Source organism: Phaseolus vulgaris, chromosome 11, assembly GCF_000499845.2.
Source record: "Phaseolus vulgaris cultivar G19833 chromosome 11, P. vulgaris v2.0, whole genome shotgun sequence".
NCBI lineage: Eukaryota > Viridiplantae > Streptophyta > Magnoliopsida > Fabales > Fabaceae > Phaseolus > Phaseolus vulgaris.
In genome coordinates, this window is record NC_023749.2 from 4833737 (window position 1) to 4853182 (window position 19446).

The window sequence follows — 19446 nt, forward strand, 5'->3', positions numbered from 1 at the left end:
AGGTTGTCCTTCATTAAATATGTAAGTTTCAAAAAGAATTCTTTGATTCTGAGAATGAAAATCTGAAATTAGAAAAAATACATAGGTTATTGTGTTTCAGAAATAAAAATTCAAAAATTAAAATATCGTTTCGTAAAATCAATTTCAAAATAAAAAATATATATTCTAAAAAAAGTTCTCGAAAAGGAAAGGTTCAAATTTGATAAGGTCCATAAAGTAATTGTGAAAGTTCATATGTTTAAGAAAATGTTTGGACTTTTTTCTTCTGGAGCGGCCCAATTATAAATACCGGTTTGGTAGTTTCTTCCTGCACTTCTACATTTTTCTTCCTGCACCCCTACATTTTTCTTCTGGAGCAGCCCAATTACTGGGCGGGTCATTTGCAACGGATCAACCCGGATCTGGTTTTACAGTAAACAAATACTTGGCGTTTGGTTTGGAGCTAAGTGCGAATGGAGAGAGGACAGAAAAATACACACAATAGAGAAAGAGGAGGAACAGGGAGAAAGGGTTTTTGACTCTGAAACTCTAAGTTATGCTTTTCATGCTTCTGCAACCTTCGTCTAAACCCTAACCTATTACATTTATTCCCTGCGATCAGGTGTGCCCTTGATTCTTCTCTGATATTCACTTTTATTCTGTGTCTAATCCTTACTACACTCTCCTCACTCGAGTTCTTTACACTCAACTTCACTGATTTTTTTTTTCGTGGATTTTGGGTTATCTGGGTTCTTCTTGTTTGTTTGATGCAATGTTTTTTTCCTTTTATTTATTATTTTGTATGTTTCTTTGTATTTTTAACAATAAATGCTGTGTTTATTTCGAGGTTAGTTTGAGAATTGCAGGTTAGGACCTGAAGCTTATAAACATGTTGACCCTTTGCATCTCATTTTGAAAATGGTGTTTCTGACTTTAGGTGCAAATTTCCTGTCTTAACTACTATGTTGACTAACTTTGTCTATTGATGTAAAAAAATCATTTTGAACGTTTTAATTTCTTTGGGTGGTTTTTTTGCATCTTCAACATATTCTAGACTTCTCAAAGTCTCACATAACAATGTTAATATTATGATTCTTAAACAAGTATTTAAATTTTTATGCATGTAATTGGAAAAGGATTTGATATGAAGCTGTGGTGAAATCTTCTAGTTATAATTATCTTGGTATGAGATGTTTGTACATCTGTCTCTTTGAAAAAAAAAAATTTAAGTGCTGTAGATTTTGCTGATTTCTGCAGGTGTTGCTGGCTGAGATATGCTGATTATGTGAATTTTTATTTGTAAAATTTAGCATTGCTTCATGTATCCCAAACGGTCAGGCCAAGATGGCCCTGATTCGAGACAAGTGCGCTCAAGTGACAGGATCAAGACGAGGCCAAACATTTATGGCCGACCATACTTGTTTTACAACCAAAATCTTAGGCGCACTAGGAAAAACAAGAACAAGACAAGGACTGCAGCTTCTCAGATTGCCAAAATGTTGCGTCCAGGAATTCGGAAGTCACAAGATTCTAATACTAATGTAAGTGTCTGTATACCAAATAAGTTACAGAAGCAAAATTCCTAATGGGGATGGCTTTTTATTGTTTAAATTGCATAGGTTTTGTATCACTCAAATTGTCATGATACGGTCAATAAAATTCTCCTGCCCCTTCTAACTCAGTACGTGGAAATATGAACATATCTATGAAATTATCATAGTTGTTTGGTTTGAGAATTGAGAAAACATTTTCTCTCATCTCTTTGTTTCCTGTTTCTAAAAGTTTATATTGGGAAATAGTGAAAATAATAAACAATAAAAAACTGCTTATATTATTTCCTGTATGAACTTTAGAAAAGAAACAAAAGGAAAACTAGATTGCATATCTCTTATTAACAGTGAAAGCAGAAAATGCCAAACAACCCCTAATGGCATTTGCTATTTTATTGTTATTTTTCACCTTTTCTTAAGTATTTATTTTCCTTTTGTCAATTTAATTTTTTTAATAAAAGATTTAAAGTTGATTGACCCAACTCTGAAAGAAGTATCAATATCTTGAAGCAAGGTTCTATTATATTACCTCTTCATGGCTTAGAATTTTGCATCCAGTTTCTGTTTTTCACCATACCAGGTTTCAATGTTTCTTAAAACTTGTCTTCCCTGATTTTTTGGAAACCCTAATGATAGAATCATGGAGGAGCTGATAAAGTTGCTTTATCATAATACTGCTTTGTGCTTTCCATTGTTATTTTTTACTTGACTGTGATCTTTGAATCCAACTGCATCTTTTCTATGTAAATCCTCATTCTGTTTAGTTGATTTATCGTCCTCTAGTTTGAAATGTTTCTCTGTCTGTCTCTCTCTTTCAAAGGTCCTCTATCTAAATGTCAAGACTTTTTTGTGGACGATGGAATTTGATATAATTAGCACAAATGGTTTGTATACTGATGTGTGTGTATATGTACCAATGCTTCATAAGGCTCATTCTCTTGATGTTTATGTTGTGTTTTTAGAATTTAAGGACAAATTACTATCTTTTCTCCTCTCATGAAATTAAGATAAGGCTTTAGACAATTGTATCAATAATTTCCTTCTTAGCACTTATTTTAGGATGGTGTTGTGTCTTTGTTCGTCCCTGTTTGTTTTTTTTAAAAGAATTATATCCAAACACACAAACATTTGTTTGCTCAGAGTAGACACTATTAATTAGTTGTATTTGTATACTATTTTTTTCAAAAAGGTTTACCTCTTAAATGTACTGGAAACGTGTTGGTTCTGACTTCGTACTCCTTTGTGGCCTATTATTAGCAAAATTTAGCATGGGGCCGAGAGAACCCAGCAATAGCTTTGTCTAAAATTCCTGCATCATATTTTTAAGTTTACTGCAGACTAGTTGTACTTATAGAAATAACTGCTCTGAACTGTCCATTTTAATATAGAACTACTCAAACATAACAAGTGTGATACCAACAATTGGTCATAGCATCCAAGCACTAAATTACTAATTATTTATGTATAAAATTCTAGACATAATAGTTTCTTCCAATCCTCTGTTGTCTTCACTGATAACCTTAACAAATGCTCAACTTTAGCAACCAAGTTTGATTGATGAATAATCAGATACCTTAACTTCATCAATCTCTGGTCTCCGCTTTTCTCCCTGTTTCTTTGTTTTGGCTTCTTTTGAGATATTTTTGACAAACGCAATTGATTGTTTTTTATGAATGGGTGTCATTAAAAAGGACTGAAGGGTGTGAACTTAGTAGGTAGTGATGGATTTTATTGTTTTTCTAATATTGGACTCTGTATTTTATTCCACCTATTGCTCTGAATCATGTCATTCTCTGAATTTGATTAGATGCTTATTATAATTCATCAGTATTAGATGGGATGTATCTAAATCCTCTGGTTGTTTTATCTGTACTTCTCTTAGTCTGGCTCTGCCAACCTTCGACGTTCAACAAGGAAGAGAAGGCTTAATGTAAATCTTGAAGATTTTACAGACAGCTCTGGAGCTGAAGATGAAGACTTAATGGTGAGGTTTTATAGCATTGAATATAAAATTTTGTGTGATAAACTTGAATTTGCTATAATTTGGGCTGAAGGTATGTGGCTATGTTCCAGAGACCTGCATATCCGTTGTTGAGAAACCGGATTAAAAATAGAGTCAAACAGGATGGATTGATGTCTTCCAAGCGCAAAAGAGCAGCAGAGACTAAACCAACACCTCGACGTGAAGGTTTACGGCCTCGTCGTTCAAAGGGTGCTGTGATAGAACGATTAATTTCTGAATCAGATGACGAGCAAGACCTTTCAGAGGAAAAGGTTGATCAAGATGAAACAGAAAATGGAAATGATGTCGAGGACAATGATGCAGATGATGGCCAAAATGAGATTGAGGGGGACGTTGAGGGTGAAGATGAAGGTGAGGATGAAGGTGATGAAGATGGTGATGATGAAGAGGGTGAAGAAGAGCAGGATGGAAGAAGGCGCTATGATCTTCGGAATCGTTCAGATGTCCGGAGGTTCTCTATGGAGGAAAGAAAGGCTCGGCCTAGGTCTCCTCGTAGAGTGTTACATCAAGGTATGGGAACTAAGGTCAGCAGGGATGTAAGGAAAGGTGGATCACGAGTTCATAAGCGTCATCGTTTAGCAAGGCCTGAAGATTCTGATGACTCACTTCTTGTGGATGAGCTGGACCAAGGCCCAGCTATTTCATGGGGGCGAGGTGGTAACAGATCTGGTCCACCTTGGCTTTTTGGAGGCCTAGACATGCATGGAACAACAGCTTTCGGATTAAATCTTGCTTCATCAGGTTGGGGTCATCAGGGTGATGCTTTGGCTACTCTTACATCAGGGATTCAAACTGCTGGACCAAGCTCTAAGGGTGGGGCAGATATCCAACCCTTACAGGTTGATGATAGTGTTAGTTTTGAAGATATAGGTGGGCTGTCTGAATACATTGATGCTCTAAAGGAAATGGTTTTCTTTCCATTATTATATCCAGATTTTTTTGCAAGTTATCACATAACTCCACCTAGGGGGGTGTTGTTGTGTGGGCCCCCTGGCACAGGGAAAACATTAATTGCAAGGGCTTTGGCTTGTGCTGCTTCAAAAGCTGGCCAAAAGGTTAGCTTTTACATGCGCAAAGGAGCAGATGTGCTAAGCAAGTGGGTTGGTGAGGCTGAAAGACAATTGAAACTACTCTTTGAGGAAGCACAAAGGAATCAACCATCTATTATCTTCTTTGATGAAATAGATGGACTTGCGCCTGTGAGGTCTAGCAAGCAAGAACAAATTCACAATTCAATTGTGTCCACTTTGCTTGCTTTGATGGATGGTCTTGACTCTCGTGGGCAAGTTGTTTTAATTGGTGCTACCAACAGGATTGATGCTATTGATGGAGCTTTACGACGCCCTGGCAGATTTGATCGTGAGTTTACTTTTTCCTTACCTGGTTGTGAGGCACGTGCTGAGATATTAGACATTCATACTCGTAAGTGGAAGGATCCTCCTCCAAATGAGCTGAAAAAGGAACTTGCAGCTAGTTGTGTAGGTTACTGTGGTGCTGATCTGAAAGCACTTTGTACTGAAGCTGCCATCCATGCATTTCGTCAAAAGTATCCACAAGTTTATACAAGTGATGACAAATTTGTTATAGATGTTGATTCTGTCAAGGTAGAAAAGACTCATTTTATTGAAGCGATGTCTACTATTACTCCTGCTGCTCATAGGGGAGCCATTGTGCACTCTAGGCCATTGTCTCTAGTAGTTCAACCATGTCTCCAGCGACATTTAGAGAAAGCTATGAGTGTTATATCTGATATTTTCCCTCCAGCTTCTATTGCATCAGAGTTGACTAAACTTTCAATGCTTTCCTACGGGTCTGCAATTCCACTTGTGTATCGACCTAGGCTTCTACTTTGTGGTGGTGAAGGTACAGGGCTGGTAATTATCTTGGAACCTTCTATTATTATTGAAAAATTATTCATTACAGCAACTTAATATTGAATATACTTACTGCTCTAGTTTAACAGGATCATCTTGGCCCTGCGGTTTTACATGAGCTGGAAAAGTTTCCTGTACATTCATTAGGACTCCCATCTCTTCTGTCAGATCCCAGTGCAAAGACACCAGAAGAGGCATTAGTACATATATTTAGTGAAGCTAGAAGAACAACACCATCGATTCTCTATTTACCACAGTTTGATGTTTGGTGGGAAACTGTGAGTATATCTTGGTTACCTTTAATTATATATGCTAAATGAACTTATTTGAATGCCCCAAATTTGCGTTTCATTTCTGTCAGGTTTGCTTATATTAAATTACTGTTTTTAATATGATCTGAGCATGATTGTTTTAAATTATCCTGCAGTCTCATGAGCAGCTCAGGGCTGTCCTCCTGACTTTGCTGGAAGAATTACCATCTGATCTGCCTATCTTACTGCTTGGTACATCATCAGTTGCACTTGCTGAACTTGAGGAAGTGCCTACTTCAGTTTTCCCTCAGCGCACAATGTATGCATGATATAATTTACTGCAAGTTTTTTTTTTAGTTCCAAGGCAAAGAAAGTGGCTTTTTTCTTTATACCAGTACTATGTATGCAATTATATCATTATAAATGGATGGTTTTGTATGGGGAAAATTAGTCTTGGAATTCAATCAGACTTGCACTTTTTATGAGAGATGTATCTTAAAGCTTTTTGATGTAGAACTAGTGTTTTCTGAATCTTTTCTATATCAAAGTTTGTTGTTTGTAACATGTCTAAAAATTACAAAGGAAAAAAAGAGTTAGAAGTATTCATCACCTTAATTTTTATGTATCACTTCTATTAATCTAATGTATTTCAGAGATTCATGATTAAGTGGGTAGAAATATCAGCATTGCAATTACTACAAGTCTCATTTATAAGCAACAAAAATAAGCAAATTTGTATTACTTCTAAGTTCTACTTCATTTAATGATATTTTTCCTAAAATATTTTAACTTTAGTTAACTTTACAACAAAGGCATTTTAATAAGAATATTAAGGGATTTGGAAATTTTAATCCATTTAACTGATTTCCTTAGTTTGTTTGAATTCGGATTTAGGTTGCTTAATAATTAGAAGGGAGGTAGTATAACATTTACCGCCAGTATTCAGTGCCGTATTTCCTTATCGAAGTCTTTGTAGTTAGTTTTCCCACAACTAGTTGAATAACTGTAGGTTTGTTCAAATGCTAAGGTTGAAAATTTTGAATAATATTTTTTTCTTTGAATCTGAAAATACTCTCCATGCCTCCATTCACCCTCTTTCTCTTTGGAACAGTTATGAAGTGAATATGCCATGTGCCAAAGATAGGACTTTGTTTTTCAATCTTTTGATAGAAGCTGCTATGTCAATATTGTTGGAGGGAATCAACAAGAAGTCACAAGATACAGGATACCTCCCTGAACTTCCTAAGGCGCCAAAATTGGCTAGTGGTCCAAAAGTATCTGAGCTAAAAGCAAAGGTGGAAGCTGAGCAACATGCACTCCGTAGGTTACGAATGTGCCTTAGAGATATTTGCAACCGGTATGTCAACCTATACTTTATGTACAGTTGTTGGTTTCGTATGATTAATTAATGCCTTTAATTAACTGTATGGATCCTCTCAATATGTATATATTTTTGTCCCTATTACAGGATACTGTATGACAAAAGATTTAATGCCTTCCATTGTCCAGTGTCCGACGAAGATGCACCAAATTATCGGTCAATTATACAGAACCCAATGGACATGGCTACCATCTTGCAGCATGTTGATAATGGCCAATATATTACATGTGCTGCATTCATGCAGGATATCAATCTTATTGTATCCAATGCAAAGGCACGTATTTGGCCTTAAAGGCTTTTTTTTTGTGTGGGTGGGGGGCAGTTGGGCATTGGGCTAAATATATTGAAAACACTTCATACACTAATACTATTATTCAAAGCATGTCTTAAGTTTGGTTCTTCTTCTGCAACTCAGGCCTACAACGGAGAGGACTACAATGGTGCTAGGATTGTCAGTAGAGCTTGTGAGCTCCGTGATGCGGTGCATGAACTTTCTCAAGTTTTACATCTTGATGTTGACTTCTGTCAAGCAAGTGCTCCTGCGTAACTTATTCTTTTTTTTTTCTGACTTCTTCAGGTGCATGGAATGCTCTCACAGATGGATCCAGCACTGGCAGCATATTGTGACAAGATTGCTAGCGAAGGTGGCCCAGTTCAGTTGTCTGATGAACTAGAGGATTCTACATTCCCTGCTTCTCCTGTTGTGGGTATTGGTACTAGAATGAGTGCTCGACTTCGTCATGTCCAACCAGCGGTAAACGTGGATCAGAGTTATGAGGCATTGAAGCGAACCAAGAAGATCACCGAAGTGCATGCAGGTATGAGGCATGATTGTCGTGAATAGGGAGGCATCTTTAGAAGTTGTGGATTCTCTATACTAACTTCAAGTCCTTGCTTTTCACGCACATAAAACAAATATTATCTGTGTTGTTTGGTTTCAAATTAGTTTCTTGTTCTCTTGTTTTCATATACCTGTAAACTTCAGTTCAAATACTGATTTTAATGTTCATTCAAATTGGGTTGATAGCAGAAGACAAGTCACAAGATTCTGTACTGCCAAAGTCCTTCCAGGAGCATCAACCTGATGACACAGATGCTAAAAGCCTCGAAAGTATGTCAATGGAAGGAAACATGCATGAAACTGACCCTGCTGATGGCAACAGTTCTGAGGACGTCACAGTGCTAGATGATGAATTTTCAAGAGAAGTGGAGTCTGTCAAGGAACGTTTTGTAAAGCGTAGTGAAAATTTCAGCATTCCACAACTTGAAAGGCTTTACACGAGAATTATGAAGGGCGTGTTTGAAACCAAAAATAAAAGAGTGAATGGGGATCTTAAGTCTTCAGTTTTGAAGTTTTTGTTGAATTTTTTGGAGGATGATGCAAATTTCTAACTACTGTAATTTCCTTCTTTCTCAATGATTAAAAAGAAAGAATTTTACTGTAAAGTCGGGATTTTTTTAATTTAGTGTCATTTGATTGAGTACATAAGTTTCTTTCATCTCCATCTCCTTGAAAGCCACAATTGTCAAACGCAAACGTATATACAGGATATTAGGATTATATATTTATGCCAACAGCATGTTAAGCATTATGGTCTAAATCTTAAAAAAGATTAGTTAATGTTATAAAATGAAAGAAGTTTATAAATTGATATAGAACTAAATTTTAAAATACTTTATAAAAATATAGATTGAAATTAATAAAACTGTCAAATTAAAATGAAGAAAATCATTATAAATTAAAAGAAAATATATTTATAACATATTACAATTATTTCATAAAATATAAAAATTTAAATTATTTTATTTTATTCTACCTATTGGTTTAATATTTTTTATTTTATTGTAATATAAAAATACATGTTAAAAAATTATAAATTAAAATCGATGATAAATATATATATATATATATATATATATATATATATATATATATATATATATAACATTTGGTCAGTCAATTTATCATCCCAAGTTTTAGTTTATAGAGACATTATAAGGATAAAAGAATGAAATGGCATGTGCAAATTGGTTTCCTTCCCAAATCTCACCGTTATAAATATGATACAAAAATGACGTGAAAACAATAAGAGTTTCCTTTTCATCTGAGCAAAAGTTTCCTTCAAACAATACATCTCCTTTCAGATTAATAGACTTTTTTTTCTCCATGAAAAGAAACAAAAGAGTCAGGTACGTTATTTTTTATAGGTAAATTCCCCCTCATCTTCGTAACTTAAATCCACCTTTATTTTTAATTCTAAGTACGGTTGAAAATATAATATTTTCTTTATTTTCAATGATAATGGTTGTTTATGATGATTGATGATGAAAGTTTGTGATTAAGATAAGTTTTTGTGGTGTTTTTGACAGTGGTTGTATTTTAGTTCTCTTATTTTTTTATTTTTTATGAAGTCCCAAAACTCAGAAAAAATACTAACCAGATATAAAATGAAGTACAAAATTCAAATAAAAAAAATTATCTTTACAATAAAAAATATCGAATACAAAGAATCTTTTGTCAATTCTCTCATGCTCAAACAATGAAAGTGAGTTCTGGCTGCAGTGAAGAACAGATGTCCTGCGGACTGAAATGAAAAGAAGGTATGGAATATGAGATTATTTGAAAATTTGAAATTATACTTCATTTAGAACTATTTAAAAAAATTAAAAATAACATTTTATATTTAATATGGAAGTGAAGGGGTAGAGGTGAGGAAGAATTTGTCTTTTTTTAATTGCTTATTTTCTTGCTCCTTTTTGTTATTTTGTTTACTTCTCACAAAAAAAACTCATATTATTTGAACAACAAATCTTACATAGTAAAAGAACAATTAGGAGGTGCTAAAAAAATATGAAATATATTTAATAATGTAATAAAGACAAAAATATTATATTAATTGTATGAATAACACAACAGAACAAATTGCACAATAAAATTTCATACTATTTAGTAATAATCTGATAACTTACGGTAATCTTGAACTTTTTTTCATAAGAGTGACAATATTTTAGCATTTCATGCGAATTTGATGATATATATTTGAAGTAATATGTTTTACATCCTATTAGTTGGAATATAGGTCAAAGAAGGTATATGTTTTTATTTTCTATCAAATTATTTTGTTTTAAACTGAGATAGGAAAAGACTACATCACAAGGTAAAACTCTACTCTGAGAATCATTGGATAACAACACATACATAATCACACAAATGATCCAATCTTGTTTATTTACCTGTTTGTAATGAAGGTCATAATCATCAATTCATTTAAAAAAAGTTGCTTACTAAAAAAACACCTCAAACAGCTCTTATATCAAATTAAAATCCAAAAAACATCACTAAAATATTGAACACCTTGACTTCCTAGTTTTGGAAGGATATACAAAGGTAAGATGTCGCACAAACTAACTTACCAACTATGTAGAAAAGAAAGAGGTGAGGGGAAAGTTGAAATACTAAACAAAAAAATAGTTGACTAGAGTTAACTACATATCATATCATTTGTGTTAAAAGCAAGGTCCCAAAACAAAGAAAGAGATTTAAAAAGTGAAGTAATTTTAACTAGATTGAATAAAAATGATCAAAGACTGACAAGATATTTTGTCAGATTGTTATTGATGTAATTCTAGAGAAGACTAATAACCACAAGGGAAATATGTCATATCTAAGCTTCCGGTATCACTGTTCTGATTTTGCCATACTTCTCAAATTAGTCAACATCTGAACTGCAGCTGAATCTCTTGCTTCAGAAGGATTGGAATCCGTTTTACCTTCAAATGAACACTGAAACTCCACTCCTCTAACAGTTACACTGGCTTTAAATCCACCTTCAATAGAAACATTAGTTACATTTGATTTGCCAGATTAATATTTTCTCAACATAGGCAAATGAATAACTACTGGTCATTGATAAGGTGAACAAAGAGTGCAATGATCAAATCTTAATCTTTTTCTCATTTATCCATAACTTGATTCATAAAGAGAATTTATGCCGCTTATGCTTTTCAAAGTCTAGATTAGATAGCCTTACCCTCTGACTGAGATAGATGATAAGTTGGCAGGACCCAATTGTTTGTGCGACATATATCATCTAGTTCCTGCAAGATTTACATAGTATGCAAATAAGGAGGATGGTGGGCTTTCTGCTAATTAATAAGTAAAGTTCTTATATTTTTTTTAAGGCAGTAGATCCCTCCCAAAATGTATATTGTTGAAAAATGCCACACAAGAAAAGAGAAAAGATCACAGAACAAAGGTAGGTAATAATATCAAACTGAGTGCTTCAGAGAGATGTACACAGCACAAAATGAAAAAAAGTTAACCGCGCATGTTGCCCTTCTTGGAAGAATCTTTACTCATAATTGGGTATATAGTTGAAGACTTGCATTGATTAATAACCTTTCCGTAAAAATGAGCTTTTAGAGAGCAGTAAAAATGTGTACGATTGTAAAGATGAAGCCAAGCAGCGTATAAACAATGCCATGAGTGGCATTGTGCAAATTAACTACAATTAACATGTGCCCTACATAAGAATTTTTTAAAACATTTCATTCTAGTTTCAGTACTTATGTCTACCAGAAACAATGTTTCTAAGAAATTAGCAACAGAACCATTTGATCCTGTGTGCACACTACTAAATTGAATAATAAGGCATCATATAAGTGACAACTGTTTCACCTTTTACTCCAACTAGGTAAATAGAACATTGCTTACCTGGCATGGGCTTTGTGTGATAAAGACAGCCTCAGACAATTTTTTCCTCTTAAGAGGCGAGCTTGGTTGTCGATACACCCTTTCTTGATTCCTGAGCCATGTATCATTACAGCCTTCTATAACTGATTCAATCTTTAATCCAAAGTTATCTTCCCCATCTACATTTACCCAAAAAGACACATGAAAAATCAGTGCTTGTGCACAGTTCATCTATAATTCTAGTATCTGGTTCACAGTTCTATTTAGTGAACCAGACAACGAATCACACTAGGATTTGGTTCGCAGCTCACAAGTCAATTATTTTCTCAGGCTCTAACTAATTCTAGCATAAAATACGAAGTAATTGTGAATCTTCAGATGCAAAGGCAAAAAAGCAGGTGATCATTAACACAGTTGTTCACATGGCAAATCAAGATACTCAGGGCAGCTTGAGTTTGTGGACAAATCAAATTAGAGTGACATTCACAAATCAAGGACAAGCATTATTTTTGATAAACCGGATACCTTGCTAATGACACAGAATCATACAAAGTGGTCGTTGTTTTGTGGGATTAAGTTTGGTGTTAAGCCCGATTTCTAAGATTAATCACGAATTGAGAAAAATGTATAAAAGAAGCCAATAATCACTGCCTAAACCAGTATCAGACTTACTCTACAGTTTGACACATAGCAAAATAACAGTATTAATAATAAGAACAAAAATAACAATGAGAGGATAAACCACGAGAATCACTATAGAGGTGGGGGGTCATACTGAAAGGAAAACACACCAGTTAATATTCTCTGGATATTTTTATCACAAACAGCAATCTCGTCCTCTATCTTGCGTTGCTGAAGGGCCTGAATGGAGTAACTAAATCTCAGATATATGAAAATATAGAATTTTTTAACATTCAAAACAGTAGCAATGTAATCCTTAAATTAAGTGGAACCAGCATAGTAGGTATGGCTATGGAAGCAGAATACTACTTTAACAGTCACAACACATGCGAGCATGTGCATTGGGTACTATGTGCTACTCGTTATTTTTAAAATTAAAAGTTTGCAGTAGGTAAGCCAAAAATGATGGAAATAAACAGCTTACTCAACTGACAGTGCGGATTCAATCAAGTTACTAATACATATATATGTTCTAATATAACATGTATAAATGTTCTTCTAGGATAACAAGGGTATGTTCTCACTGCCCATTCATAGCTACTGAGAATGAAAATAATCATTCTTGTAATTAGATGTAAGTAATGAAGCTTACCAATTCATCCCTTTTTCGTATCAAAGCAGCTAGGGCAGTTTGAGTCAATATCTTTTTTGAATCTGAAATAACTTTGAGTTTCTCCAGATCTGAGTCAGAATGATTTGCAATCTGAATATGACCATCTACAGTACCTTTTTCAGATGACATATTGGGCCTAATGGCATACATATTGTGCAAAGAAGCAAGATTGTTGATTCCACCTTCAGTAATAAGCTTATTTGTTGAATCAACATTTAAAGCCTGCCAAAACAATGGCATTCAGCTAGATTACAGATGATAAACAACGGAACTAAGCCCAACAATCATGATAGCAGTGAGGTGCAGCTCATTTTGAAACATAATTATGATTTCAGTTAATAAACATTGAAATAAACCAGATTTTGAAAACTTATATGATAAGCACCACATTAATGATAATATTTATTTATCAATAGAATAATACCACTAAAAATATTTCATGAGTATTGAACATGACTATCTGACAATTTACAAAGCTTAAATTAATATTTACAAAAGAATTTTGGTACATGTACCTGTACGTAAGAATTTATCAATAAAATATAGGAAACATTTTGATAAATTTAACTATTATAACTATATCTTAAGTTGATAATTACTCATGGGGACTTCACTTCTGGACTCTAATGTGTATCTAAGCTTTAATGCTCACAGGGACAGATACCATATTCAAGTAACAAAATCTTCATTAGTCATGAATTATTCACAAAATGCAACTCTTAGGTAGTGTTTCGCCAAGCTTTTCCAAGATTAGCAGAAGCCCTTCTATTGAATCTCTTACTGGCTTTAGTCCATAAAAAATAAAGGCGCTTTATTTTCAAGCGCTTTTCTAAATTATTTAACCCAGCTTCTCTTTTAAAGTTGAGAAATATGCTACCCCAGTTCCCTCTCTGAATATATATTGATTAGTAGGTCCAAAATTAAATGGTTTTGGACAAAAAACAATGATTTTGAAATTAAATTTGATTGCTATCGGGACATTTTGCATATATTCCAAAACAACAACCTCAGCTATGCCAAAAGTATGGCAGCTATATGATGCTCAAATAATATAGGAAATTTCCAATTTTGGAATATTTGTGCATTAAGAATCCCTGTCTGTATAGATAAAATATAGGTTACCTAAGAGAGCACATTCCAAAAATAAGGCAGCTATATTATGTGCATGCAATAGGAAGTTTTCAATTTTGGGAGTATTTTTGCATTAAGGATACTTGCATAGCTAAATTATAGGTTATCTAAGTGATCCCAAAGCTTGTGTTTTGAAAAGGATCTTTACTCGGGCAAAGAAAAAATCTAGCCAAAATAGTCATAATTTAATCATGTGCGAATAATATAAGAAGTTTCCATTTTTTGAGTATTTTTGCATTAAGGATTCCTGTATAGATAAATTATAGATTACCTAAGAGAGCACATGCCAAGAAAATGGCAGCTATATGATGTGCATACAATAGGAAGTTTTCAATTTTGGAGTACTTTTGCATTAAGGATATTTATATAGCTAAGAGATCAAAACGCCTGTGTTTTGAAAAAGATCTTCTCTCAAAGTAAAGAAAAAAAAATCTAGCCAAAATAGTCATAATTTTAGCTGTAAAATTGGTGCCCGCATCCAATAAAACTCATCCAAAGAAAAAATTATAAGAAAAGATAATCAAAGAAAGCACATCTGAACATGATTTAAGGAAAGCATTAAGCTCAATAACTAGAAAAGTAAGCAAGTTACAAACCTTTTCAGCACTTGCAGAGCCGATAGAATTATACTTCACAGATGGATTCTTTTTTACAAGATCTTCACCGGCTTGTACAGTACTGCCAATAATATACTGACATTTTTCTTTGATCTTTGATTTTAAAATTGAATTTTCATTCATGGTCATTTCCATGGGCTCACATATAGAATCGGATAATGCAGGTGTGCAACTTCTGTTGTTCTCTTTCTGCTTCGGTGAATCAATATTATCAATCTTTGGCTTACTATCATGAGCAGTAAACATGTCCTCATTTACATAAAATTCTGTTACTTCAGGGGTGTCCACCTTTATATTTTTCTCTGTTACCCTTGTATCTTGCAAAGTATTTGAGAATGCTTTCCTGCCAAGATAGAAAATATTGCAGAGAAAGTGCAGATCAGGGAGATAGGTACAAAAAAAAGTGAAAATGACTGAAAATAGAAGAACATTGTATTAAATATTAAGGATTTGAGACAGCTAATGGATGGATCTTGGAACAAATTCCCGCAAATCATCCAATATGCAAGTGCGAACTCCGTGAGCAAATATTTGAAACTCTCATACATTAACTTTACTTTATTACTTGTGACAGACGATAATTCTAAACTAAGTAAAACTATATGTTAACACTAAAGAATCTCTTTAAATTCTATGATATCAAGGCTTGAAAATGTTAGAATAGTAAAATCAAAATGATTTTGGAATAATTCGGGTCATTAGTAAATCCCACTATGAATTTGATGTTGTAAAGGTACCAAAATAGAATCGTTCAAAAGGGCAACTGAAATTAGTATCAAAGACGAGCAAGTAGTTTAGGCACAATCATTGTAACTGAAATGAAATTTGAAAAGCAAACAATATCTGCTAACAATCTAAAAAACAAAGTTCTTTTAACAACGGAGAACATGTCAACCTGGATATCCACTTTGATATTGTTTCATAGTATGGAAGCACATGGAAGTAGTCAATTACAGGAGTGATCATCCAACTTCCAAAACTCTTAGTGAGCAAAGGACGCTGCAAGCTATGCAAAAATGAAGACACAAATGTAATTCAGAAACATATGTACAAAGTCAGCTTTTCTTCTCTGTGAAGGTCATATAAACGCCTAGAGACAAATGTCTAAGAATTAAATTAAAAAAATATTACTTCAGAAGAAACAGACTGTACAACTCTACTCGTTGATGTAAACATCATTCTTTGATGTTCAGTTAAAGACACCCTTTAAATAAGATTGCAACATTTTTTGCTAACAAGTAACCATTCCTCTACCCAAAATTTTTTACAAAATTATATTAATAAAACAAAAGGGTAAGATAGCATTTAATTCCCAAAGACTACTTATAGACTACTTTATAACTTGATTCAGCAGTAACATTAATGTGCTGTGTGGTACTGTAGTATGAGCATGAGTATATTTTTCTCTGCAACAGGGAGAAAACATGTGACTCCAGCTGAATGCCAGAGAGAAAAAAGCCCCATTTCCTTGTCATCAGAACATCGGGATCTGAGTCATCACACAATAGCAATTAAAACGAACCTTTTAATTAGATCTTGGAGAGGAACTTGGATAACTTCTTCATTGATTGTCTTGGAGCACTGCATTATATAAAACCGAGAAGCTTCCTTCTCTTTGCTCTCAGAATAGACAGTGTCACTCTCCAAAAGAGAAATATCAGTATAATTGATACCTGTACCATAGTACAAGAATCATACTCAGCTATTTGTCTATCAGAACCACATGATAAACTTGATATTAAAATTAAAATATTAACTATAAAATGATGAAATAATTACCTATGGCTTCATTTATAGCAGAATACCCAACTTGCAGAAACACATCTTCATTGACTTTTAATTCATCTTTTGATGACTTCTTAAGGACTCTTTTCTTTTTGTATAGTTTTGTTCCTGATGTAACATCAGAACTTTGATTGGAGGTAACCATACCTTTGGAACCCAGAGAACTTTGGCTGGAGGTTTCCAGACCTTTTGAACCCGGAGAACTTTGGCTAGAGGTGCCCAGACCCTTCTCAACCAGAGACCACACCCCACTGGTAATCGAACTAAACAGCAAAAAACAATTCTCCTTCTTACTGTCGATTAAAAGGATAGCTACTTTTGTAATGGGCCATCCCTCTATATTAGGAACATTCTTTGATGCATCTAAACATTTACATACATCACATGCTTCCATAATCTTCTTTTCTGTTAATGATAGCTGCTTCTCCACGTCAGTGAGCTCTTCTTCATTTGAATTTTGCATGAATTGCATAAATGCTAATAAAGCTGGTCTCAAAACCACAATCAACTTGCAAAATTCATTTAATGGAAGATATTCAAGTTCTGGATGCTGTTTCCTGTGGTGGTAATTATAAAGTAAGACAGCCGACCGCACCTAAAACAAACAAACAAAAAACTCAAACAGGAAAATCAGTAACTAGATAATATCCTCCTCATGCACTCCTATAGATCTATAGTCATATTGTAATTTATAAATCATAAGGCAATATGAACCTGGAGTGTTTCTTTCCATTTTTAATAAGATGCAGAGGGACAAAAATAAATCAAATAGCATTGTAGTTGTAAAGTACAGAATACAAACATCTTTCAACACTCCATGCAACCAACACATGAAGGTAATGTAAATAGGAAGCAAGAATAAGAAAACATAAAAGTGAATATTTCCTCCAAATAATTAATAAAACAAATTACAAAAACAAATATTTCCTCCAAACAACTAATAAAACAAATAACAAAAAACATTATGTCCAAAACAGTCACAGATTACTGGTTGGATTGGAAGGTTATACAAGCACAAAGAGAGGTAAACAAGTTAGACACCTGTCTCGCAACTAACTTCTGTTGAGAAGGTGATGGATTATCGTGAACAGATGATTTTGCAGGTAGCAATGGGTCAACCAAGTGTTCTATAAATGCCTTAACTGCATCTTCGGTTGGACAAACATCAGATGGAACCATGTTCAAGGTCTGTCACCTACTTTCAGAAGCCACATGTTACTATTTTGACAAAATTAACTTGTGAAACACAAACTAAAGTATATTTTTATGAAACATATCAGAAACAACTCAAACCAAAATTGAATATTCACAATCAAATTTTATGAAAAAATTCTAAAAAAAATTAAAGAATAATTAATTACAGTGCATGCATAAGAAACTGATTGCTTGTTTGTAATTGAGCTAATTTCTATTCTCTTAATTTATATTAAGAAGATACATAGGGTATATTTTTTTTTTGTTTATTCAACTCCGTGTCTACAAAGGATTATAATTTTTGTTTGTTTATTTTAAATAAAAATAAGTATCTTAAATCCTCTTTCATCTAAACTATTACTGATCATCATGCAAACACATCCTTAAAAATTTGAAAGAAATAGTTAAATATTCATATAACAAACACACACTCTTTAATTGAACATGCATGATCACCAAACAAATAAATTTGAATCATATGAATTTTAGAAATTCTTTTCACATTTTTTACATAATTTTGTTTGTTAATACAGTCACCTAAGCAATATTGGTCTCAATTTTTTAGTCTGAGTTCAAATAAGTTCTTCAATCTTTCTCATTGAACCCTAATAGGTGTTTATACAAATAAAAACTCCGCCGGAAAGCTACAAACATACAAAATCACAAAAATAAATGGAAAAAAAATAATTTAATCGGTTTCAAAAGCCACACAGAATCTCATAGGAGTCGCAATGCAGAAAGAGAATGCAGAACAAAGGAGAACTCACTGTTACCGAAGGAGGGAAAAAATGCTCAATTCCAACTATTGGCTCATGCATTCCACACTGCACACAAATTTCTTATGAGAACATTTTGTATTCTGATTTTGACAAAAGTTTATATAAGTCCATCAGAGTACAAGGTACATAAGAGTCTTTTCAACTTCTCAATAAATAATTTAGTTTCAATATTTTTTTAATTTCCGATTCAATTCTTTATTTTTACTTTTTTTTTAAGTGTTAATTTAATTACATCATATTGTAAAATGTTATATTCAGAATTCAAATAATAAAAAGACAGTCCAATGAAGGATTTTACCAAAATTGTAGATGTTTTTAAAATGAAAATTCTCTGTTTTGAAAAATAAGTGATTAAAATTGTGAGTGCAGCATAATAGGAAAACTAAAATAATTAAAATGATATTTTCCTAATTTCTAGGATTATTGTAATAGTAAATTATTTTACTTACATCTTACAAGTAAAAGTTATACTTTCTTTTCAAAATAAATACTTTTTCAAAATAAAAATTACACTTTTTTAAAATAAATAGTTTCAAACAAAAATATTCGTTCAGGAGTGTAATAGGTAAAAATAATTGTAATTATTATTTATTAACTTTCTTTAAAAAATAGAAATAAATCAGTATTTGTGTATTGAATATATATTTATAGTTTATGAATATTATTAATTGTAAAACATAATAATCTTAAATGAATTGTATAATATAAATAATATTAATTGTACGATAAATATTATTAATTGTAAAGGTTAACAATATAAAAAATGTATAGTATTAATATTATTAATTGTATATCAAAATAATATTAAATGTACTTGATTACTTGTAAGGTATAAATTCTATAATATTGATATTATTAATTGTATATTAAATAAATTTATATTATTAGTATTGAT

General features: G+C 32.9%; 2 protein-coding genes and 1 long non-coding RNA gene across 7 annotated transcripts; 2 read left to right on the forward strand and 1 right to left on the reverse strand.

Moving 5' to 3' along the window:
- Positions 1 to 433: 433 nt before the first annotated feature.
- LOC137814952 (ATPase family AAA domain-containing protein At1g05910) lies at positions 434 to 8504 on the forward strand. Of its 4 annotated transcripts, none has more exons than XM_068618120.1 (11): positions 434 to 601; positions 1237 to 1520; positions 3412 to 3513; positions 3603 to 5426; positions 5516 to 5704; positions 5854 to 5996; positions 6789 to 7034; positions 7146 to 7332; positions 7474 to 7539; positions 7636 to 7876; positions 8089 to 8504. In XM_068618120.1, exons 2-11 carry the CDS (start codon positions 1299 to 1301, stop codon positions 8448 to 8450), a joined length of 3582 nt encoding a protein of 1193 aa, XP_068474221.1. In that variant the 5' UTR covers positions 434 to 601; positions 1237 to 1298; the 3' UTR covers positions 8451 to 8504. The 4 variants fall into 4 exon arrangements, with proteins under 4 accessions (XP_068474221.1, XP_068474146.1, XP_068474069.1 ...); XM_068618045.1 differs by having other exon boundaries at positions 442 to 601; positions 1290 to 1520; positions 8086 to 8504; XM_068617968.1 differs by having other exon boundaries at positions 445 to 601; positions 8086 to 8504.
- A 2011-nt stretch (positions 8505 to 10515) lies between these two features.
- Positions 10516 to 18675, reverse strand: LOC137829724 (uncharacterized). 2 transcript variants are annotated; one of them, XM_068636614.1, is made up of 11 exons: positions 18540 to 18675; positions 17620 to 17773; positions 16573 to 17173; positions 16316 to 16466; positions 15689 to 15799; positions 14773 to 15136; positions 13025 to 13267; positions 12543 to 12612; positions 11773 to 11930; positions 11090 to 11156; positions 10516 to 10886 (listed from the first exon to the last, which is right to left on the reverse strand). In XM_068636614.1, the coding sequence occupies exons 2-11, from the start codon at positions 17755 to 17757 to the stop codon at positions 10738 to 10740; spliced, it is 2052 nt and encodes a 683-aa protein (XP_068492715.1). In that variant the 5' UTR covers positions 17758 to 17773; positions 18540 to 18675; the 3' UTR covers positions 10516 to 10737. The 2 variants fall into 2 exon arrangements, with proteins under 2 accessions (XP_068492715.1, XP_068492720.1); XM_068636619.1 differs by having other exon boundaries at positions 17620 to 17776; positions 18540 to 18647.
- LOC137829738 (uncharacterized) lies at positions 13217 to 15286 on the forward strand. The gene is made up of 2 exons (XR_011084071.1): positions 13217 to 13345; positions 14958 to 15286. It is a non-coding gene; the product is annotated as an uncharacterized lncRNA (long non-coding RNA).
- Positions 18676 to 19446: the final 771 nt, after the last annotated feature.